The sequence below is a fragment of the Malaclemys terrapin genome, chromosome 4 (assembly GCF_027887155.1).
Source record: "Malaclemys terrapin pileata isolate rMalTer1 chromosome 4, rMalTer1.hap1, whole genome shotgun sequence".
NCBI lineage: Eukaryota > Metazoa > Chordata > Testudines > Emydidae > Malaclemys > Malaclemys terrapin.
The window spans coordinates 37,566,104-37,591,846 of record NC_071508.1 but is presented as its reverse complement, the minus strand read 5'-3'; the positions used below and the strand labels follow the sequence as shown (position 1 = coordinate 37,591,846).

The 25,743-nt window shown below is 40.7% G+C and overlaps 1 protein-coding gene across 1 annotated transcript in view; it reads right to left on the bottom strand.

The window, feature by feature from the left end:
* PTDSS2 (phosphatidylserine synthase 2) overlaps positions 1-25,743 on the bottom strand; it is a 73,170-nt gene that overhangs the window by 4,233 nt on the left and 43,194 nt on the right. Inside the window, exons 4-11 of the mRNA XM_054025198.1 lie at positions 25,559-25,626; positions 19,447-19,581; positions 18,287-18,337; positions 15,011-15,124; positions 13,037-13,155; positions 10,960-11,074; positions 4,102-4,247; positions 1,064-1,249 (exon numbers count right to left, since the gene is read on the bottom strand). Coding sequence (XP_053881173.1) covers positions 1,064-1,249; positions 4,102-4,247; positions 10,960-11,074; positions 13,037-13,155; positions 15,011-15,124; positions 18,287-18,337; positions 19,447-19,581; positions 25,559-25,626 — 934 coding nt within the window. The remainder of the gene's footprint in view (positions 1-1,063; positions 1,250-4,101; positions 4,248-10,959; positions 11,075-13,036; positions 13,156-15,010; positions 15,125-18,286; positions 18,338-19,446; positions 19,582-25,558; positions 25,627-25,743) is intronic.

Genomic DNA, 25,743 nt, shown 5'->3' with positions numbered 1-25,743 from the left:
TCAAAGATATATGTTTGTCATCCTGGAAATGTTACATCTCCCACCCACCATCTTTACAACTACACTCCCGCTATGTTGTATACAATATATTTTGCATCTGTAGCATGTATGTACATACAGTCTGGGTAAATATCTTGGGTATTTATTACTAAAGTTTTTCATCCAGATTGAGATTGTATTTTTCAACTGATCCGCTACTTTCAGTAGCTTATTCAGCTATTTTCTCAAAATTATTTTCGGGCTGAAATTTCCAGTGGTTGGTCACCATACATAATTCTTTTTTATTATTATTATGAAGTTGCCTAAAAATCATGAGCCACATTTGCATTTTGACAATGAGGGTCTCATCACTTAGATTTCAGACAATATTTTCAATCTGATCATTCAAATAAGGCTTTGAAAATAATTCCAGTTTGGCATGTATGTAGCCTTAAAAGACATTAGTGTCAGAAAGTAGCTTTAGAAACAGAGCTAGATGGTCTAAAAATATAGGCCAACGTTTTCAAATGTCACCAGTGAATTTGGTGCCCAACTTGAGAAAAGTCTTAACGAGGCCTGATTTTCAGTACTTTCTGAAAACTGGGTTTCTTTAAAGGTGTCTCAAATGGGCACCCAAAATCCCTAATGACTTGTGACAGCTGTGGCCATGGCATACTGAGCATCTGACGTATACAGTTGGCCTTCACTTCAAAAGTATACACCAATGTGTGAGGCTCACAGACTAGCTTTCAGATTTCTGGCTAAGTTCTTTAAAACAATTAGTTATAAGTTGGTTGTCAGGATTCTGGTTACATTTATATTTAAATTATACTAAACAGAGTCAAGCATTTTGGATATTATGCATTGAAGACTACCTAATCAAGTCTCCCAAACAGACTTTATATTGTACACCTTCAATAGGCTGTTGGTGAGATGTGTTCCCCCTGGAAACTCAAAATTATATAGAGTTTTTAAAAGATACACTTTGAAAGTCTACAATAAGCTACTGTTCACATGGGCTGGTTAAGCCAGGTCTTGGCGCACTGGTGCTCACTGGAATCTGAGCTCTATCACCTTTGCTTACCGAATGAAAAAGCGCCATATTGTCCAGGTGAGCACAAGTATGATTCCAAGTATCCAGCACTGGGTAATGTAGAAAGGAAGGGACAGCATTAGGGTGTAAGGGTCGTACTTCACAACAATCAGAAACTCTGTGACTGTGATAGCAGCAACTAGCCAGGCCTGTTGACCCAACTTCTTATGGAACTTCCTGAAATAGAGACATTAAGTGATTAGTATTTTAGTAGCAGATGTACAATGGACAATACCTTTACAAAAATAAGAGGGAGGATAGAAATACGTATTTCATCTTTACCCACTTGCGTGAATGTCTACTCTTAACCATTACTATGGATGTATGGACATACTACAGATTGGTATGCCAAAGTATTTTCTCTCTAACTCTGAATACTTTGTTCTCCATTACAGCCCATTCAGAGGTTCTGAGAACACGTTACATGAATTAATCCTCAATATCTTTATAAGGTAGGCAAGTATCTCCATTTCAATAGATCTGTGAACAATTACCTGACCAAGTCAAGATCATAGACAGTCGATGGTAAAAGTGGAGTTATAACAGAGGAACTCTGACTTCCAGATCATCTTCTATGAACACTAAGCCACATTCCACATTGTTATATACAGTACTTAATGCTTTTAAGTAACAATGTGATTGATCTATATTCTGAGCCCTATTATCTTCCAAACAAAGGCTACCTAATTAGTCCTATCTGACCATCTCTTAAGGGACTGAAAATGAAGATGCTTACTATCAGAAAATAAGACACTGGAAGAGGGAAGGGCGCTAGAATGCTTTTGGTGGCATAACTATCTACAACCATAAACATTCTCAGTATTTAATCTCCCCTTGAATTAGTCCTTATGAAGTACCAGGAAAACAAAAGGGGAATTGCAACACTGTGTACGTTTGAATTGCTAGTGAACTCTGAAGTAATCAGTGACACTCAAACTAAACCCTACCCAAACTCAAGATTCTAAGCAAACCCTCTGAATACTTACAAGGAGAAGCCAAGGCAATAACTCTGTGGGTCTGTCTACACTGCAATTAAAAACCTGCAGTTGGCCTATGACTCAGGCTGAAGGGGCTTGGGTTAAGGGGCTGTTTAACTGTGGAGTAGACATTTGGGCTCCGGGGGCAGCCTGAGTTTTGGGATCTCCCACCTCACAGGTTACATGCCCATGAGGAACACATTTCAGAAAACCTGTTAAAAAATTAGACATCTAACAATAAAAAGCCATTTGATTCCAAACAATGCCAAGTACCATGCTTTGGAAGGCAGATGGCCACACTTCGCCTAGCTCAGCCAACAATTCTCTGTATTCACTTTCTTACTGTACACGTTCTTTCAAAACAACTGTGGGATTACTATCCATATTACCAGAGAGCCTAGCCGCCCGTGTCAAGGACCAGGACCCCACTCTGCTAGGCACTGTACAAATGAAACAAAAAGATTGCCCCTGGTTTATATGACCGCTACAGACACTGCCACTACACTTTTCTAGGGACCCTCCTCTTCCTTCCCACCCCTCACAGCTAATCCTCAAGCCTTCTACCAGCAGCTCCTATCTCTAAATTAAAGATTGTCTGTGTCCCACAACACAAAAATCAGAACAAAAGTTTCACTCTCAAGCCTTAATACAGATGACTGAATTTTACCTTTGACACTGTCCCACTCTGTCTCTTTGGTAAAATAGCAGAGGCAAACCATACAAAGAATATAGCATTTTTCTTCATTCATCAGGAATAGGAGAACTGTTTCCTCTGATAGGCTCTCACATTTTTACTTGATTTCTCCTTCATTCTGCGTTCACTCCCCTACATGCTCCCTCTCTTTGCCCAGCCCTCCCATGGTCTTCCATTCTGAGTGCATCCCAAGCTGCTAAGTGAAACAACCATGGGGAACACAGCACAGAGTGGCAGAGCTACTGGGGCAAGGTGGAGGGGAAGAGGAACAGCATGGCAGAGACCAGGAACTAGAAAGCTACATAAGGTTGGGGGAAATGAACACGTCAGGGCGACTACGATGCTTCCTTCAGCAGTTCTTTTAAAAAATAGATCGACCTGCCTTGGGAATTTCTAGCTTGCTCATGACATCTGCGCTAGAGCCTCTAACTTGCTGGGGCTCAGCTGGAGCACCAAACGTATGTCAAAAAGGACAAAGTTCAGAGACCACCCACAATACTTTGGGACAGTCTCTGCCTTGTTCTGCCGGGCTGTGGAAAAGGAGCAGAAGTCACCCAGAAATCCCTCACTGGGGCCTCCACCAGCTCAATATGTGCAGGGCTGATGTAACTGTCTTCTATGCCTCCCTCCTGCAGCTCCTGGTGCAGGTGGTGTGTGACGGGCAGGGGAGTGGCTGGAGGGCACTGAACTCTTGCTATCTGCCTCTGGCGTATGGTCCCTTGGGAACCGTACCCAGCTACTGCAAGCTAGAATACGACAAATATGATGGTTAAATAGGAGCAATCTGACAGGTTCCTAGTACCTGCACTGTTGTGGGGGAGGGGGCTCTTTGCCCTAAAATGCATCACCAGAGGGTCCTCGGATTTGCAAGGTGGTGCTGCAAAAGCTCCAGAGGACCAGAAAAGTGTTGGAAGATCGCTGAAGCAAGAAGCACCTTTAAGAAAAAGGGTTTAGGGCTGGACCATGCAGTCCTTAGAAGCTAAGTCTAAGGACTGTAGCACCAGGCTTGTAAATGTGAAAGGAGTTCAATGCCACCTCGCACAAATGAAACAAGTGTTCCAGGTAATTAAAATGTTCAAAGAATATGGTAACTTTTTGTTCAAGAAAAACTGAAATTTAATATTGCCCATGTAAAATGGTCTATACGGACACCTGTTATCTACCACATGTAGCCTACAAGAGGGGATATGTTTAACAATCAAGGTGCACAGTGGAAAACAAAGCAAGTGTGGAGGGCTGGGCTTCTTTGCCCCAATAGGCTGATCCACTTCTACGGTAACTTGCACCAACAAACTGCAGCAAGGCTAAAAAGAAAGCAATTAAAACTTGACATTACACAGACAAAACGACTGGCTTACGGGTCATCCATGAAGTCGTAGATCTCCCTCATGCCCACACCTCCCACATTGACAAAGAAGACAAGTCGTAACAGGACCAAGTAGTGTTCTGGTGGCATCCACAGGACAAACTTCAAGTAAAATGTGTTCAGCTCTGCCAATAAAAACTGAGAAAAAAAGGACACTTTAATAATTTAATTTAAAAAGGTTCAGTGAGTAAAGCCTGGACCACACCCACCCCTTACATTTACTCCTAAAATAGAAACGTATACTCAGACTTGTACAGAGAGGGCCCCACAAAGAGCAACGAGAAAACATGCCTATCTACTTGCTCTGAATTATGCAGCACTACCTTCCAGTCACATCTTGAAGTATGGTTGAAAATGCCAAGCAATGGCAGTTGTACTTAATCTCCAGATTAGGGGTGAAAACCGGGCTCCACTATGGAGGACTATGGAAAACTCCCGCTGACTTCAACAGGACCAAGACCTCAGTCTAGAATTTGGGAGCCTATTAAAGCTAATAGGGGGTTGTAGGCCCAGATGAGCATCCCAAGATTAATTATTAAGAAAGGTCTGAGGGAGCACAGGAACAAGCCTCCTCTTCCTGGGAGTTCTTACACATGACTCATGCGGGGGATAGAGGAGGAGAGTCTGCCAGAAGCAGAGGGACCAAGGAGAAGTTCAAGAAGCACTAGCGCTTCCTGCCCTCTTCACTCAGCTAACTTCCTATAGTTCATCATAAGGAAGCAGAATGCTTCCTTTACCACTTTCTCCTGCACACACACATACTATGACTGAGGTAACGCCCCCCCGGACCCTTCCGATCTCAGCAGCCCTGACTCAGTCAGCAGGTCTTTAGAGAGGGCATGGGGAATGAGACTATAGAGGACTGCCAGGAGTAGAGGAGTCAAAAGGAAAGTGGGGATACATGCTTCCTCGGCTTCCTTTGCTCTCCCATTTCATGTTGCGTTCACTGAAAAAAAAAAAAAAAATCAAAGGGGTAGCCGTGTTAGTCTGGATCTGTAAAAGCAGCAAAGAGTCCTGTGGCACCTTATAACAGACGTATAGGAGCATGAGCTTTCATGGGTGAATACCCACTTCTTCGGATGCATTCGAAGAAGTGGGTATTCACCCACAAAAGCTCATGCTCCTATACGTCTGTTATAAGGTGCCACAGGACTCTTTGCTGCTCTCATTGAAAAAAGGGAGATTTGGTCAAAACTTGGTTAAAGCTTGAGCTAAAGTTATTGCCATTGGTTCCACAACATTCTACTCTATCCCAGCTCCCATGCTATGCCCTCCACCAAGATATGAGCACCTGTCAGGTGCCCTAAGAACATTAAAGGGTTTTATGGGGGGGCTGCATGGAAGCGATTAGAATAAAAGAAATGTTTTTGTAAGGCACATGGTGAGGCACCAATGAAGTGTGGCAGCAACCTTAATTCTATTTTTAACCAAGTTTATCTGGTGATTTATATAGTTTTAGAACTACCACTAATGAATCCTAAAAGCATAAAAGTTGTCCTTCCCATGGCTACTGAAAAGGCTGATTACACTGCTCTACAGCCAAAATGCTTCTGAAATTAATGTAGTCAAACTTTACTAATTCTGGGTCACTGAGAACGAAAATGATGCTTAAAATTGTTGATTGGCTCTAGTTTTCAAGATATGCTATTGGGTCAGTATATACGACCCTTGACTTGGGAATGGCGAAGGATAAGTGAGTTATAAAGGGAAGGTATCTCAATTTAAACCAGAAATGACTAAAACAGATCTTTGTCTGGATCTATGAATAAATCTATGACTGGGTTTGGACAGTATTCGCTTTCTAGGCAAAACAATGAATGATGCAATCTGAAGCTGGCATTGCATCATGTTATTCCTAGAAGTCATGGATGATGCAATCATAATGAAGCTTACATCACTCTGCTGAACAAATTGCCCTATATCAGCTCTAGAAATCATACAGTGTCGTGCTCTTATTTGTCAGTGTTTGATTTTGCAAAGGGACACATTTCTGTTTAGCCAAAGTGAGCAGAGATGCCTTGTACTTGTGTGAACAGTGCAGATAAGTTCTGCTATGTTTGTGGTGAAGTGACTTTTGCATCACAAAAGCGCAGTATAACCACTATGGTTAAGAAAGCCTATCACCTTTATTTTGGCTGCAGAATTGGAGATCAGGATAAGAGGTGGGCCCCACACATATGCTGCAACACTTGTGCAACAAATCTTCGCCAGTGGTTGAACAGGAAAAGGAAATCTATGCCTTTTGCAGTGCCAATGATTTGGAGAGAGCCAACAGATCATACCAGCAATTGTTACTTCTGCATGGTGCCTCCAGTTGGGAAAGGTGTGTCAAAGAAGAAAAAGTGGACTGTGCATTATCCAAACATTCCATCAGCTATACGCCCAGTACCCCACAGAGAAGGACTGCCGGTTCCTGATGCACCAGAATCATTCTCACTTGAGTCAGATGAGGAGGATGAAACTTCTGGTCCTGAACCAGGAATGTCACAGGACCCACATTTTCTCCCATCCTCCTTCTCTGAACCACACCTCATAACACAAGGTGAACTGAATGACCTTGTCAGGGATTTGGAACTACCCAAGAGTAAGGCAGAGCTGTTGGGCTCCAGGCTACAGCAGTGGAATCTCCTGGCAGGTGACGTTAGGATTTCCTCCATGTTTCGTGACCGTCAAAAGGATCTTGTCCCATTCTTCTTCATGGAAGGTAATCTTGAAGCCTGCAACAACATCGATGGTGTGATGGCAGCCCTCAACATCGTTCACGATCCAGATGAGTGGAGACTGTTCATTGATTCATCGAAGACGAGTCTTAAAGCTGTTTTACTGCATAATGGCAATGTTTTGCCATCAATTCCAGTTGGTCATGCAGTCCATATGAAGGAAACCTATGACAACATGAAACAACTTTTGAGGTGCATAAACTATGACCAACATCAGCGGCAGCTTTGTGGCGATTTGAAGGTTGTTGCTCTCTTGCTTGGTCTGCAGACTGGATACACAAAGTACTGCTGTTTTCTCTGCGAATGGGATAGTCGTGCAAGAGATTCCCACTACATCAAGAAAGATTGGCCACTCCGACAGTCATTGGAGCCTGGGAGGAAAAGTGTTCAGCATCCACTACTTGTTGAATCAAGGAAGATTTTGTTACCACCCTTACACATCAAGCTGGGTCTGATGAAGAACTTTGTCAAGGCCATTGACAAAACACAAGCAGCTTTCAAGTACCTCCGTGGAAAATTTCCAAGGTTAAGTGAAGCTAAGATAAAGGAAGGTGTCTTTGTTGGTCCTCAGATTTGCGAACTTCTTCGAGATGATGCATTTGACCATGCACTGCGTGGCAAGGAAAAGACGACATGGAAAGCCTTCCAGTTAGTGGCAATAAATTTTCTCGGAAACAGCAAGGCAGACAACTACAGGTTGTTGGTGGAAAACATCCTCAAGGCATACAAAAGCCTTGGTTGCAACATGTCACTAAAGATACATTTTTTGCACTCTCATCTAGAGATTTTTCCACCGAACTGCGGAGCAGTGAGCGACGAGCACGGCGAGCGATTTCACCAGGACATTGCAACAATGGAGAAACGCTATCAGGGCAAATGGAGCCCATCAATACTTGCAGACTATTGCTGGACAGTGACAAGAGATGCTCCATTTAATGAATACAAGAGACAAGCCAAGAAGCGCTGAGTAGACACTGAATAGGACTAAACTATGTACATAATAGTTTTTTGCCTTTTGTTTCATAATACATTTTATTTATATAACCTTTTTGCTGATTTTTAAAGTGTTACATAAACAGGACAGGTGAAATATTATCATGTAAAGCAACCATAAACACATGAAAAGACCTAGGTTTACAATTTATGATTAAAACTCTACTATCTACACAATATACATAGACATAAAATGTAAAAACCTAAATATCTTAGAAACAGTAGCCAATCAGTTGTTTTAATTGTCATATTTGAATTCAGCACATCAAAATACATAATAAATAGCACATTTTATCTCTGAAGCAGACAACTTCTCAAAAATTGTAGACCAGTGTTATAGATACACACAAAATACCAGGAAACATAAGCAACAGATCCAGTTTTGGGCACTAATTACCCAAGTTTCACTGACAAGATCTCACTGAGCAGCAGTAATTAAATATTTACTAAAGAACACGAGTTTGTAGATCAACTGAAATTTCCAGTGACAGAAAGAACTGCTACAGGGGGAGCCACTTCAGTTATAGTAATTATGGTAGACTGAGTCGAAGGATGTTTCTTGCTCCAAAGATTATATATAATGAAAAATATTAGCAAGTAATGATTAAATCTGAGGTATATCTGCGAGATGAAGCTAGTTTAAGAATCACAAATCAGATGCAAGCTGTTTTTGCCAAGAGAATCACTATGACTTGAGTTTGCCCCAGACTAACATGAACTTGACAGCTTCTTCAGGTTTAGCAATAGGCACTGCCAACTAATGGCTGGCTCTTTTTTATTGTGCATGAAAGTTACTTTCATATTGGGTTCCAGGACCTTTTTATAGATATGCAGAATGTTTTATTAATATTGCTGTTTACTTCAACTTCCATAAAGAAATTGTATCAATCTGAGCAAATCCATTGTGGCATATGAATCTAACATACAAGACAAATTTTGTATTACAGAAAGTTTGGTGGTCTGAATTTTTATTCAAATTGACTATCATCTACGTGTTTGCAAAGTGCCTAACATATGTTGTAGGTGCTCCCACAAATTGTTAATTACAAGTAATACATTACTTGCTCCAAAAGGACAGTTTCACAAACCTGAAATTTGTCTTCTCCAATAAGAGTGAATTTAGAATACATAACAATCTAAGATGCCCTACAAAGCAAATTGGATAGAAAAATTTGCTAGGCAACCCTTAAAATAAAAATGCCATCAGATTTTCATAGCAATCATTCATCCTCTGCTAATTTACAGAGTGATTAAGCAGCTGTTAGAACAGTCTGCTTATCAAATGTACAGATACATTATATATATAAATAAAAAATACAGTCCAATATCTAGAGAAAGCATCAAAAGCATTTCAGTCTGCTGCGTTTTTGTATTTCTCCACTTACTCTGGATATGTGATTGTTCTGGGACAGTGATATAAATACATTTAATACCTAAAAAGAACAGGAGTACTTGTGGCACCTTAGAGACTAACAAATTTATTTCAGCATAAGCTTTCGTGGGCTACTGCTCACTTCTTCGGATGCATAGAATGGAACACACAGACAGAAGATATTTATACATACACAGAACATGAAAAGGTGGAAGTATGCATACCAATTGTAAGAGGCCAATCAATTGAGATGAGCGATCAGCAGCAGAAGAAAAATCCCTTTGAAGTGATAATCGAGATGATCCATAGAAGGTGTGAGGAGAACTTAACATGGGGAAAAAGATTCAGTTAGTGTAATGACCCAACCATTCCCAGTCTCTGTTTAAACCTAAGTTAATTGTATCTAATTTGCATATTAATTCGAGTTCGGCAGTCTCTCTTTGGAGTCTGTTTTTTAAGGTTTTTTTGTTGCAAAATTGTCACCTTCAAGTCTATCACTGAGTGGTTAGAGAGGCTGAAGTGTTCTCCCACTGTTTTTTGAATGTTATGATTCCTGATGTCGGATTTGTGTCCATTTATTCTTTTGCATAGAGACTGTCTGGTTTGGCCAATGTACATGGTAGAGGGGCATTGCTGGCACATGATGGCATATATCACGTTGGTAGATGTGCAGGTGAACGAGCCCCTGATGGCGTGGCTGATGTGATTAGGTCCTATGATGGTGTCACTTGAATAGATATGTGGACAGAGTTGGCATTGGGCTTTGTTGCAAGGATAGGTTCCTGGGTTAGTGTTTATGTTGTATGGTGTGCGGCTGCTGGAGAGTATTTGCTTCAGGTTGGGAGGCTCTCTGTAAGTGAGGACTGGTCTGTCTCCCAAGATCTGTGAGAGTGAGGGATCATCTTTCAGGATAGGCTGTAGATCTTTGATGATGCGCTGGAGAGATTTTAGTTGGGGGCTGAAGGTGATGGCTAGTGGAGTTCTGTTATTTTCTTTGTTGGGCCTGTCCTGTACTAGGTGGCTTCTGGGTACTCTTCTGGCTCTGTCAATCTGTTTTTTCATTTCAGCAGGTGGGTATTGTAGTTTTAAGAATGCTTGATCGAGATCTTGTAGGCAATCCCTCAGACAGAGATAAACACCTTATGCTGAAATAAATTTGTTAGTCTCTAAGGTGCCACAAGTACTCCTGTTCTTTTTGTGGATACAGACTAACACGGCTGCTACTCTGAAACTTTAAAAGCTGCCATTCAATACATAAATACCCTGGAGAACAGAGCTAGACAAAACTGAGTGTCCAGTATGAACATCCAATTGTTTAGTTCCCTTATCTTTTCTTTGATATTTTAGTTAGATAGGCCTAAGCCAAAACACTGTGTTCTAGATCCATAGTGCCCAGAGCCCGAAGTGCTGAGCTCCAAGGTTCTGGTCTGAAGCGATCTCCAATTTTAATTTGATAATACGCCCCTGGAAGTGGGGAACAAAAGGGATATTTTCATATGAAGTCTGCATTTTGGGCAGCACAATTTATTAATTGAATCATGCTTAGCATGCATGTTAAACTACTTAGAATTGAAGTATATCACTTAGTAATCAAGATTAAAAATATTTTTGAAAATCAATTTATTTACAGACAGTCCCAATTCCAGGGTGTCTCACATAGTACGGCCAGGATTGGCAGAAATCAAAACCAAAATTCCCATTAACACATTTATGAGTGCTGCAAACAAGTCATTTTACCAGTTAGTTTAAAAAGAAGTTTCCTTACTACAAAGATGATGCCACAAACTGCTAGCCATCTGCGCAGGCTGGATGCTGGCTTCCACTCAAATTTGACCCAGCTATAGGGTGTGAACTGGAAAGCCATTCTCTTTATTTTACCTCTGAAAAAAAGTCACCACACATCACTCTTACACCAGTTTTAAGGAACAGAAAATATCCAATCTTTACAAACACATTTAAAACATTTTTAAATTAGGCATCGGTTCAAGCCACCAAACTTTTCTGCACTGAGCTAAGTGCCCTCTATTCCCCCGTATTAAACCCACTTTTATATAACCCACTTTTATATGAAAGCCGCAGTGAGTCAATGTACTCTTATTTTAAAACCTGCTAAACAGCATATCTATTTAATTTTTACAAAACTAAATTTACAGAGACATTGCACTAAGTAGATAGCTCCTATCCTAGGTGTCATCAAGAAAGAGCAGTCTACAAAAAGCTAATTCAGAGCCAGTAGCGCATGGTATTCGAGCATAACTATTATCAAAGGACATTTTTAAAACTTAGGAGTTGAAGAAATAGTGGTATAACTCTACTGAAGCTTTGAATGTTCTTGACCTGATCACTCCTAAGTAGGTTAGAGTACACCCTTGCTCACAAAATATTTTCTATTCAGAGCTGAGGCATTCTACAGTTCCTGTCTGTATTTATTTCAGGTTAATCTATAAACGTGTCTGGTTTCCACATAACTCTGCCATTTCTAGATTTCACAGTCAATGTGGAAAACGCCATTATGGGAGGATGTATTTTCACTACATGAAACAAAGTTCACATTAATATTTAACTCAGCATCAGTGGTCACAAAATAACCCACTAGTTATTGCATATGCTTCAATCTTCACTGAATACACTTTTCAGTTACACAATCACTATGTCCTTTAACTGCCCAAATTACGCAATCATATATGCACAGATTTTAATGAAATACAAGTCTCAGAACAAGCAGCATGATCTCCACCATTTCAATGCCTGAACTCTTGGTATTACAGGCACTTAAACTTGCTTCTACGGCAGATGGGTATATAGCCAAAAAGGCCAGTTTTACTACCAAACTCTGATCACTGATGAGAAAATGGCACCTGAGACATGTGGTCAGAAAAACTGGAAAGAAAAAGGATGCTAATATGGTTTCCATTATGTTGTTACATTTAATAAGTTAGACTTCCTAAATTATCTAGTCCCCACCTCGTGTCTTTTCCATACCTTAAACTAGAACTCTCTCCAGCTGCTCATTTACAGATATGATAATCAGAATAATTTCACTGAAGACACCAGGGAAATGATGAAATGTCTGAATGTCATATAGCTCTCCTTTATCTGTTAATATAGGCTGAAACGCTGAGTTGTCACAGCTTTGTGACACACATCTGTGGGTGTGCAATTCAACTTGTCTTTAACACTGCTTAAAAAGTTCTAAATGCCAACCTAATTCAAGCAACTGAAAACAATAAGAGCACAGCAGCACCCACCAGTACATTTCAAGAATGCTGGCATCCGAGCTCATGTTAGAAGACATTCCTTTTAGAGCCAGAGAGAGGCTTAAGATACGCTAAGTTGCCATATAGATTTTATTGTTGTCTCAAGCTAAAGCTGGTTCTTAATAGGAGCCAGAGTCTGATAGTATTTTAACCTACTGCCTACTCAGGAAAGTCAGATTAAGCAACTGTTGTTCTTTTGGGTTTTGTAATAGAGCAAGTTGGCTCCTTCATGACATAAGTCTGTTTCATCACACAGGCCCTTACATGTTTCCAACATAAGCCTCAATAATACTAATAAGGCAACAGAACAAAAGTCCTCCTTCTCACAGAAGTGAGCAGGTTTCCTTAAGATGTCCCTTTAAAACTCAGAGTATGTTAGCTGAACAAAGTCATACAAAATTCCCCATATTAGGTTTATTTAGAAAATTAGTTTACAGATTCTTGTTTTGAGCATACAAATTAAATCCTTAAATCAAATAAAACGTCACCTATGGTTCAGTATTTTAGTATATTTGAAGTCAAATCCCAAAACTCATTTGAGTTCTGCTACTTTTGGTTATGGAAAATTTTTCTAAAGTAGCATACTTGTACGTAGGAATGTTCCAAAGTCCTTGCCATTTATATGTTTTCAAAGAAAGCCATCCCAAAGTTTTCATTCCACAATAAATCCCAAATCCATTGCATAGGATTACGTCCATTATCCACTGAAAGGAGAAAAAAAAAGTATTTAAGCAGCAGAACTACACAACTGAAGCTTAATGGTCTAGTGAAGGCTATAAAATGGAAATACTATATACTTTTATGTGCAGGTACATGTTTTCATGCAAAAGGAGTGAGTTCTTACAGAATAGCTAGTTCATCCAATATTAAGATTCTTTGGACACATGCCTCATACCTCCTGAAAGTCTAGCTGCCTAGATACGCATTTGATGGACATCAGATTTTTAAACAGGGGAAAGAGTAAACCCTCTTCTTGATATATCAGTCCTATTACAGTAAACTGACCTCCCACTGCTCATTATGGTTGTGGCTCCACACACCGCTTATCTCTGATGGGAACATCTTAAAGCACACCAAATAAAGAGTATTACCAGGTTACGTTGCACTGGATTTTGCTGTGCCTGGTATTTAAGGTGTTTCTTGATCTTGAGCCTGTCATTCCCTATATATCCAGCTGGATTATTTGTCTCCAGGTTCAGGATGTAAAGTTCATGGGAGAGCTTAATATCTCCCGTGCCCTATATTTACTGTTGAGCATTAATTCCTGAAAGGGGTCTCAGAGCTGGGAATATTGGCTGCTTTTTTAATTCTAAACTTGATAGCAACTTTGAGAGATGCTCACTTCATTAGTTCTACTATGACAGCTTCCAATACTGTTATCCATTGATCAAAGATATTTTCTTTGCTTTCTTTAGCATTGTGTTTAAAAAGATAAAGTGAACATTAAAAAAAATGCTACAGCTTTAACAATAAGAAAGTACTTTTCCCCAAAGAGCTGACATTACATAAAAAATTAATTTATGCAAAAAAAAATCTATAGATAAATAGCATCACATCTAGGGAAGTTTGTTGCAAACTTTGAACACTTATGTCTGATGGCATCATGCAAAAGATGAAGTCACACTTCAAACTGTATGACCCGTGTTGTGAAGGTAGCCAGACTAGATTATAGTAGTGCCGTCTGGCCTTAAAATCTAAGTGTTAAGTATCCTAAGGCATCTATGGCTACAACTGATAGACAAAACCAAAATCTTGGAGTTTAGCGTAATTGAGACATTGCATGCTCCCATCTGCACTACAAGACCAAACTATTTAAATGGCATTGGGGATGACTTTCTAATTTGAACTCTCAACACAACAGAAGGGACCTAGTTAAGATAGATTTACTGTACTGTAGCAATGTCTTTTAAAAAGCACCTATGTTTGTCGTCAGATGAACAGAGAAAAATGGGTTTTCATAAAAGATTCAAAATACACCAAAAAAGAGAGAAGTTGAACACAAGTTGCATTGAGCCCACATTTGAAACTGATAAAAAGAAAAACATACACACTATATACAAGCCTGTAATTTTCTGTGTTCCTCAATCTTCGAATATTGTGATTTATACTGTCATCAGAAAGACATATCCAAACATTTTTGTACATTGAGTATAGATTAGTGTGGAAGGTACAACATATGCAAGAATATGGACGGACATCTAATTGTGCACTATAGGGCTACCATTCCACAGAACAGATGATTGTCAGTAAAGGTATTTACACATGAACTGATAGTTGGGCAATCAAAACAAGGGAAGGGTTTTGTACTAAGCAACAAATACACATTTTTAATCTGTTATTAAAAGGGGAAGTAGGCACTGAGCTAAAACTCAATCACCTCCATGTGCATATACAACTGAATACATTTACATCTGATAGATAGCACATGAATGCTCACCGGCTACATCAATCCTGTGCCGTAGCACAGTATCACTACAGCTAGATGTCTATTTGGGCCATAGATAGATCAGATAATCAAGTTGTTTTCAGCATTTAAGATATACAGAATGCAGTACATACATGATCCCACCAACATTCACTGAAGTTTGGAAGCTGATGTTCCAGACTATACTCCAGAAATTCAAACATTACACTGATGATCATACACATCCACCAGTCCCGAATCATTAGCGTCTGAAGAAAGAAAGGGAGGGAAATTTATCTTGGAGAATATCTTGCAAAGAATAAAAGCAGGCAAGCAGGATACAGTAACAGAAGGAAATACAATTCAAATGCAGGAGTCTATTACTATGTGCCTCTGCTACCAGGTGAAGGTGGCAGCAGCCAGCAGTGTTTTGGGGCTGCTCAGGAAAGGCTCTTCCAGCTTGCTTAATGCAATTCTCAAAACAGCCAACTGCCCTCAAATCAGCAATAGGTCTGTGTTCACCCATACTCGCATCACATCTCCAAGTGACTCTGCATAGGAGGCACTAAGTGGAAATTTCCTATAAGATCCAGGTACATGTTTTAGGCTAAGCTTCTCAGTGACACACTTAACTCACTAGAAAAAGAAGAACAGGAGTACTTGTGGCACCTTAGAGACTAACAAATTTATTAGAGCATAAGCTTTCGTGGACTACAGCCCACTTCTTCGGATGCATCCGAAGAAGTGGGCTGTAGTCCACGAAAGCTTATGCTCTAATAAATTTGTTAGTCTCTAAGGTGCCACAAGTACTCCTGTTCTTTTTGCGGATACAGACTAACACGGCTGCTACTCTGAAACTTAACTCACTGGGTGCTGTTCTGATCCTGCTCCGCACGTCTGAACAGCACTCCCAGTCCTCACCTATCAGGAGGGGCTAGAAAAGGGAACTGCAGTTTTAGATTTTTCAGGTGTAAAAAACAAACCATCCAATCAGCGATTTACTCAAAAGGAGCCAACAATACTGAGTGTAGTTGGGAGAGGGCAGGCACTTGAGTGATCCCTTCCCAAACAGTTCCTTTTAGGATTGAAGATGACCGGCACTGGCTTGCAAGGTGTAGCGGTAAAAATGCAGCAGGTTTGTAAGCAACATTCTTACAGGACTAGAAATGGCAAGGTCAGGAGCAGGAGCATGGACAGACTGACTGTGCTGCTGTAGGTCCTGGAGAGGAATATTCAGACGGATGGGTGGTTGTAAACGTATCATTTGGATCCTGGGAGGAGTGTAGCATAGGGCTCACCCTCCCAGCAGTCAGAAGGTGAGGATATAAATGCTTCCCCACCCTCCAGCCAAAGGGAGAAGAGCTGCCTACATGCAGCAGCCAGGAAAGGAGAAAGAAGTGCCCCTCCTTTACTGCCAGCAGCTAAAGATTGAGCTTTTCACATAGCTGGGGCTCCCACAGCTTTCTTTCTACTAGTACAGTACAGCACCTGCCCAGCAATAGATTAGTGTGAGACCCAGGACACAGTTTTACTACAGAGAAAAAGGCACATTCCTGAGGTGGAAGAGTAAGTGCAATCATAGCCAGTCACATTTCTGCCCCTCCTATTTAAAACATGCTTTCCCCAAACCTGCTACATTTGGAAAACTATGAACTATAGCCCCTAAATATACACATACCTTATGTTAGATAACAGCATTTAGAGTTATATTAACATTTAATCTCAGGGAGTTAAGTTGTGCTGTAATTCTATATTTAATGTGATCAGCTACACTGACTGAACCCTGGCAAAGCCAATAAAAAGCAGACACCTTTTAAAGATGTTTATGCTGATAATGTGCAACCAACATCTGTCCTGGGATCACACCGATGATAAAATAAAAGATCCACATAAGTAAAGTACTGAAAAGTAAGACCCTTAATTTTTTCCATGTTTTTCATGGGGAGTGAGGGTGCAGAACAGGTAAGAGTTTGTTTTAATTATTCAAGTCACAAGCAAAATTGAAAATGAATGCAAAAGTGAGCACATTCTAAGTAGTATGAAAGATAAAACAAGCTAACAAAATGGAGTAGGAATGTTTTAATGACTAGAGAGGGATACAAGAGGCATATTTATTTTGCTATGCAGTACATAAATCTCTGCTTTGTGGAGCACATAGGTGATCAAAACAGATGAGCCAGACTTAAGAGATGGGACTACAAACAGATGGACAGAAAGCACATTATCAAATAAACCTCTCTGTAGAGGACATTCTCCCACATGACCCTGATACAGGATATACTCTTCTTGGCCTGGAGCAAATCTAATAGTTTGATTTAAGAGAGATCCAAGTCCTGTATCCTACCCAACTTCCTTTAGTTCCTACAAAAACCTTGTTTTACTATTTGTGCTATGTCTTTTCATCCAGTCCCTCACTTTTCTAGGAAATCACACTCTACCTAAGTTTTGGTCAAATTTGTTTTTAATAGAGAAAATATTATTACATGAATGCAACAGAATTCTCATTCTGAGAATTCTCTCTCTATATCCAGGAGTATCGGACTGTAACAGAAGTATTCCTCTGATATCGCACACACGCTTCAAAACAAAGTCTTATATAGGTTAGCAAGTTCTTTTCTATTCATGGCAAATTACTACAGCAATGTCAAACCTTGCATTTTTGAATGGGGAGTGGCAGTAAAATGAAGCCTGGGATTTATCTTGCAATTCAAGATTAACCTTTTCTGAATTATGCTGTTCAGGAGAGGACATAAACTAAGCTCAACAAGGGATGCAAGGTAAAGTAAAACTGGTTAGTCAATTCACTTGAACAGAGAGGATAGTCACATTTAGCCCTAAATATTCAGTAACTGATGTACTGCCCATGTTCCACTATAGACAAATTCAGCTGGCATTTCTTCCATGATTGGTGCATGCATGCTGACAGCTGCAATGAATAAGACACTGCCCCTTTATAGTACTTTTAAATGATGAACTAGGAGCTATTTGGAAAGTGTGAAGTGCTTAGCATGTGGAATTCTATTGATATATCATGTATCAGGGTGAATGGTAACTTCACCACAGTCTACACTGCACATTATCTTTTCCACAGTCTATGTTAAGATCACTCAAGCATTTAGGATACTGGGAAAATAAAGGACTTTGCTTTTGCATATTCTTTGTTTTATCCATTTGACCTTAATATGAATCATCTCTGTGGAAGCAGAAGCTTGTTAGTGGAATGTTATTTAGAAAAGAAATTAAACGACCTACTATGGTCAGAAAAAATAAGACTTTTATTATTATGCAAACACTTATTTAAACTAGTTCATGGATGACTGCCTAATATAATTGATTCTGAACACTGGTAACATTGAAACAGAAGCAGTCAAGCTTTGAAAGCAGAAGAGCACTAATGAAAATATCTGAACACAGAAGGGACTGATTCTTACTTTTAGGTACCAGCCAAGGAAGTGAGCAGGAACAAATCCATCCAGTTTGTCCTATAAACCAAGCAGAGATGTTAGGTTATTTGTTATACAGAAGATCAATATTTATTCTCAAGGCCTGCATTTTTATCTAGGTAATATAGTAGTAGAACTTAATCTTTTCAACTGCCTTAGCTGCTATTTGAAATCTATGCAAATTCCATATGCTTCTCCGTAGCCATGAAGTATTGCAAACACTCAAGTAATGTGATCTAAAGCAAAATTAGAAACTTCAAGAAGGGCCAGGAGGGGGGAACTGGGACTAAGACAGCTTGTAGAGGTTCATGCAGAAGCCAAGGGTCAGGCTGCGGGGAAACCAGCAGAAGAGTCTATGCTCACCAGAGCATGCTCCCCTTGGGAGCCTGGAACAAAACCCAAGTTTCCCAAGCTCACCATTGCTCTGCTGTCAGCAAATAGATATAAAATCCATGGGCAAAAGGTGTCTCTCATCCCCTTCTAGTGTTGGTGCACTAGAGTATAACTTGCTATTGCTATCAGTTATTCCATTAGCTCAAGTGGCAGAGGCGCATTCGGTGGATCTAAAAGGTTCCAACTTTGTCTGCTGCACACCCTCCATAAAGGCTTGGAGATCAGTGTACATAACTAACACCAATTCCTATGGTTTCAGATTTTATGCCTCTGGCTTGGGGACCTGGGAACAAAATTCATGCGGCTTCTTGAATTCCAGGTGAAGATACAAAAGTGTGCAATTTGTGGATCACTCAGTAGCATGTAAACAGCATTTAAACTTTTAGCCTTCTGTAAAAAGGAGCTAAATACACAACTGTTAAGCATAAACAGAAGCTAACTCTAGTAGGAACAGAGGAATGGGTATGGATTTACATCAGTACTTTGAACAACAGCTAAATCATTTACCCCTTCTCCAAAAGTAGTTAATTTGGTTACAAAGAAATGCATATCTTGACCTGATTAATACTCAACATCAAGAGAGAAAAGGAAAAAGGTGGGTAAAAGTCTAAAACTAAAGAAAAGGCATAAATGGATTATGGATTCAGCAATGAAACATATATGGAAGACTACACATTAGAGTATCAAATAGGCAACACTTCACACAAAAACATTAAGACTCACTAGCCAAGAGCTTTTTCATTTCAATTTCTTACCCAGACATTGTGAAATGGATCAGTCTTGTTGCCTGGATCGTAAATAAGGCAGTTCCCACCATAGTCTCTTTCTGGCAAGGCAACTCCTAAATTTGGATCAATGTATTTCATGAACTGTCTGCCATCGCGTACAGTCTGCAGAATTAATGCATCCGTCTGTTAGCAGTTGATAGTTAATAGGCAGGAAAATCTGAAGCGTTGCTAACTAGTGATTCCCTATCTTCAATGATTTTTACATTTATGTTGCAGAATACCTCAGACATGTAGTCAAGCCTCCTTAAATGAAGGTTGAATGGTTATTGATTTATATTCCTGGCTCTCATGACCTCCAATACTAGGTGCTGAAGCTACTTCAAATGTCTAGTCAAGACTGTATTAAGGTACAATCCTACAGTCTAGACTAGGAAAACCAGAGACAGATTAGACTGAACTTACTGAAGAGCTTCTATGCACCAATTTAAAAAAAAAGCCTATAAGGCTCATAATTGAAGAGTTGAGGCATAACCCACCCTCTTTCCTTTTCCAATCACCTCAGCGGGGCAATCAACAACCACCAAACCATACCAGTTCATTCTTCAGGGGCTACAATGTCTATTGTCCTCATTTCAACTGTTCATTTTGGTTTTGGTTTCCTAGGACAGGAAACATCCAGCAGCATTTCAAACTAGCTACAGCCCATGTCTGCCAACTAAATGCATGCTAAAAATCAGCAGATTTAAAACACAGCTTAAACAACATACAAAGAGGAGTGGTTATGCACAAATGTTTACTTCAGTTATAGAAAGAGCAGGATCAAACTAAATTAGTTTGAGATTAAATCAAACTCTAAATGGTTAGAGTTTACTAGAAGACTTCATCAAATAAGAAATACAACTTTGTTTTCAAATTATGGTCAGACCAGTATAATGAACAATAGGACTTCAAGGAAACTAAAGGAAAGTCTTTAGAAAAAAGATTAATTCATGTAACAAGCAACCCGGATCACCTGTAACTAATTTGCTAAACAACAAATATTTCCTAATGGAATCACAAACATTGTCATAGCCAATGCTTTACTCTAGCAGCAATATGATAAATGGAGTAGTGTTTGTTATGACAGGCTAATGAGCAGACAAGTAGGAATCAAACCAGCAAAGTGTAATTGGGGGGGGGGGGGGGAGAGAGGGGGGAGAAAATCAAATCTGTGTAAGCAAAGTCAGTAACATGACAAAACAAAGTAGTCAAGTTGGACTAACTTCACATTTACCGCAACAAAGATTTATTACACAAACGAGCTTGTATTGGCTTTTAGGAGAGTCGGTAATATTGATCTATAGAGAACAGACTAAGTCCAAGAAAAATGTATGTTAAATATTTACAAGATAAATATTTGGTTTAAAATTGAAGGATTGGGCAATAGCTAGTAAACATGTCCTTTGCAATTAGTGGTTGAGCAGACCTAGAAGATGGCAGGACACATAACCAGAGGAAAGAAAAGCAATTATAAACAAACTGCTATCCAAAAAAGAAAAACTACAGCAGTATAGCTCAGCATATGAAATCAAACTGAAGCAATCAAATATTGACAGCAAGTTGCAACAAAGCTGTCTGGGAAAATGTAAGATAACCAGCATGGTGGGGACATGAGACTGAATGGGGGACTGATTATTCAGGGATACAAACTACTTAAAAAGGAACAAAAGGAGAAAGGTAAATTTGTCCATAATGTAAAAGGCTCAAGATCCCAACGCAAGGGGGCAGACAGCTTGTAAGAGACATGAAAAAATTAATTTAGTTAAGACCTAGTAATAAAGTGTCATGTAAGCACAAGCAAAAACATTTAAGCGTGACACAGTGGCCTGGTTCAGGGGGTACTAGTACAAATCAGTTTGGACAAGCCACTAGAGGTAAGAATTACTGACTGCTCTCTTGCTCCCAAGGCTTCTGCCACTGACTTTTGGGGAGGTAATCAGGCTGAAGGAGAGGGAGTGCTATTTGAGGCAGTATGGACCCAGAGCAAACTTCAGATGAACTTCAAAAGTTTTGCTAAACATTTAGATCTTGTTTGCAAAGTAGGCATCATGGTCTAATGGAAAGAGAAGATGGGAGCCAAAAACTCCTGAATTCTAATCCCAGTTTTGCCAATAATTCACTTTGTCACCATTGTCAAATCCTTTAACTTTGCCTGATTTTCCCCTCTACCGTGGAAGCCTGTGAAATAGAGCTGTTTATCTACCTTATAGCGGTGTTGATAATTAATGTTTTTATATTTTCAAAAGAGCTGTACTTGAGATAAATATTACTAAGATTTCAAGATGAGAAAAAGTCTCGAGTTATGAAATGCAATTAATTCAGCATTTAATACCCTAATAGTCTACAGTTCTTATTTTGCAGGCTAAAAGTAACAGAAAGACTGACAAGCCTTTCTATTCTGATCACTCTTAATATTCCCCCTCTGCATTTCCTGAAAAAAAACAAAAACAAAACACATTTTGGTTTGTTCAGTTTTTGGGGGTGGGAGGTGTGACACTATGCCGCATATTCATCATAGTGGTATGGTTGTGACATGATGATGACAATCATCATGCATTTTGTACAAGGTATGGCTTGTCAGGTGTCTATGGAAAAGTTACAAATTGCTGAATATGATTATCCTATTCATATGCATGCATCTTTTTTGTATCTGAAGTTATGAATATAGACTACGTATCTGTATTTCAAATGTGCTTACTCTGGAAAACACCTACAGCTAGCCTTTCAGGTACAACAACGATGAAGCTAGACAGGGCTAATGGTCCATCAACAAAGACAATGGATCATGGAAGAGCTTGGCTGTCCTGTAAACCTGTCAGTCACCCAGTAAGGAATGGCTCCTATGACTCAGCAGGATATGGAAGGGCATGTGACCAGACCACATGACACTGAACTCCATTTTGGTACCTGTCTTTTCCCCACAAACTGGACAGGGAACTGAGTTTGGAACAAAGGGTTCCCGCCATATGGAAAAACTATATAAGGCAGGGAATAACCATCTCCTGGCCTCTCTCCCCACACAAGAGAACTCCTGGAAACACCTGACCGAACTGGGGCAAGTGCTGGTCCCAGGCTAAAGGGATTTCTAGCCTGTGTATGGAAACTTGGTGGACTCCTTGTATCAACAGTCAGGGTGAGAGATTACTGATTCAAATCCTATCTAATATTTTTGGCTTAATTTGCTGTTTTTTTGTTTAATTTCCTAGATAACCTGCTTTGATCTGTTTGCTATCACTTATAATTAGCACAGAGGGGCACAGAGGTTCCCACGGCTCCCAGGCTGCACCCTGGGAGGCAACAACCTATCACAGGGGGATGCAAATTGAGTAAGACTGAAAAAATAGATATCCAGGATATCAAGCTGTTGCAAGTATTTTGGAGGATAGGATTAAAATTCAAAATGATCTGGACAAACTGGAGAAATGGTCTGAAAGATGAAATTCAATAAGGACAAATGCAACATACTCCACTTAGGAAGAAACAATCAGTTGCACACATACAAAATGGGAAGTGACTGCCTAGGAAGCAATATTGCTGAAATGAATCTGGGGGTCATAGTGGATCACAAGTTAAATATGAATCAACAGCGTAATACTGTTGCAAAAAAAGCAAACATCATTCTGGGATGTATTAGCAGGAGTGTTGTAAGCAAGACCCAAGAAGTAATTCTGCTCTACTCCGCGCTGATTAGGCCTCAACTGGAGTATTGCATCCAGTTCCGAGTGCCACATTTCACAGAAGATGTGGAAAAATTGGGGAAAGTGCAGAGAAGAGCAACAAAAATGATTAAAGGTCAAGAAAATGTGACCTATGAGGGAAGATTGAAAAAATTGGGTGTGTTTAGTCTGGAGAAGAGAAAACAGAGAGGGGACATCATAACAGTTTCAAGTACATAAAAGTTTTTTACAAGGAGGCAGGAGAAAAATTGTTCTCCTTAACCTCTGATGGTGAGACAAGAAGCAATGGGCAGTTTGGACATTAGGAAAAATTTCCTAACCATCAGGGTGGTTAAGCACTGGAATAAATTGCCTAGAGAGGTTGTGGAATCTCCATCATTGGAGATTTTTAAGAGCAGGTGAGACAGACACCTGTCAGCAATGGTCTAGATAATACTTAGTCCTGCCATGAGTGCTGGAGACTGGACTAGATGACCTCTCGAGGTCCCTTCCAGTCCTATGATTCTCTGAGTCATCATCACTTTAATTACATGTGATGGGGATTGTTTGATGGTACATGAATTCCTCTTTCTGCTAATGACTTTCCTTTAATCTCCTTAAGACTTAAGCACTCATACCTCATTTGCAGTTGCTTCTTACAACTGTGGATGTACATATTAGGTATTTTATTTTTAATGGAAGAAATATTTCCTTAGCAACTTTCATCCAAGATACACAATGTACTTCACAAATATTAAGCCTTGTGAGGCAATTAATTTTCATGTCAATTTTACAGAGGAGTGAACTGAGAGCTAATGTGACTTGCCCAAACTGAAATAGCAAGTCTATGGTAGTGCAAAAAAAAGAAAGCAAGGGTATGTCTACACTGCACACTAGCCCAGGCTCTAATTCAGGTTTTAGCCCAAGCCCCACTTCCACACACAAATCATGTGAGCAAGCATTAAGGACCCAGGGTCCTAGGACCTGCTAGGAGGTGGGGTCTGAGCCAAAGTCCAACTGGGAATCAGGTCTTGAGCTGTGTGAATGCAGCTCAAGCTGCAGACCTGAGTCGGAAGGTCTGTACAGTGCAGTATGGCTGCGTTAGCACAGCTGAGAGACCTAGGTTTACAATGCAGCATGCTCAAGCAAGGGCTTGGAAACACCTTGATTTAGCATGCAGTATAGACATACCCCAAGAGTACCATCTCCCAGTCATCTGATGTAGCCACCAGAGAACACTGCCTCCCCACCATCTCTGGCTAAAGGATCCCCTGACGCTCGCTCAGCGCATGGGGCTCTCCAGACCTCGTACTCCCCGGCGCGTACTTCAAGAGGTGAGGGCTGCTTTACCGCCCGCTGCTTGGGACTAGCTCGACTGGGTCCTGCGAGAGGGCATGCCACGCCCCGCCCACCCTCCACTCCGAGTCCTCCAGACTTTCATCAGGCCCCTGCCCCGTGGACCCAACCGCTGCCCGCCCTGGTCCCTTCGCCATGAGCCGGCTGCACGAACTGCAGCCGATTCTGTTCTGGACTGCGCCAAGGAAACATCTATACACGCTCGTGCTCCATGTTCTTCATGTCCTCACCCTCGCGTCCCACCCCGAAACGAAGTGGTGGGACCTTCTGCCGCCTCTGGAGAGTGAGGAGCCCCGGTGGGCCAGCCTTTATTCTACTCTGATCCCGAAACCCACCGGGGACATCAGTTGGCGACTCCTTCACGGAGTGTACTTGGCGCAGTTTACACCTATCCCAGACACCTGCCCCTTCTGCGGCGTGAGAGAGACCCTGGCTCATGTTTACCTGGAGTGCGCCAGGCTGCAGCCCCTATTCCGGCTCTTCACAGATATTTTGTTAAGATTTTGGTTGCACTTTTCTCCTCACCTTTTTATTTATGCACTCCCTATCCGTCGCCCCACAAAGTCACGGGACCTCCTAGTCAACCTCCTCTTGGCTCTAGCGAAACTGGCCATCTATAAAACCAGAGTGAGGAGGTTGGCCGATGGAGTCTCCTGTGACTGTGGGGCCTATTTCAGGTCCTCCGTTCGTTCACGTATCCGGGCAGAGTTCCTCTGGGAGGCGTCCACTGGCTTCCTTGACGCCTTCGAGGAGTAGTGGGCGTTGTCCGGGGTTCTCTGCTCGGTGTCCCCGTCTGGTTCACTTCGTTTGACCCTTTGATCTCACTCCTGTCCCTGTTCTTTTATTAGTTGTCCCCTGTAATTTTTTGGTCTCCAGGTCCTGTGGACCCCCAATAGGATCTCTGGCTAAAGGAAACAGCATCTTGATGAAGCTTTCAACTAGCCTAGGGTTTGAACTACATGCTATGGAGAAATGGGAAAGGTAAAACTACTTAAATATACCCCACCTTTCCTCCATACCAGCAAAGAACTTTCATATTCAGAGCAAGACCCCAGTTGTTATTAAGAGTCAATTCTTAAGTTCCTTACCTGGAAGAGTATAAAGATGAGGAAGAGCTCATACACAACGCTGACACACAGCCAAAACCTCCAGTAAGCTACAGAAACAAACAGGATGTTAGCAAGGCTCCTGGCAAAATATTATTTGGCAATTCGTTTATCAGTAGCATGACAAGAAAACAATTTCACACAGAGCACCCTTCTGCTCCTCCACT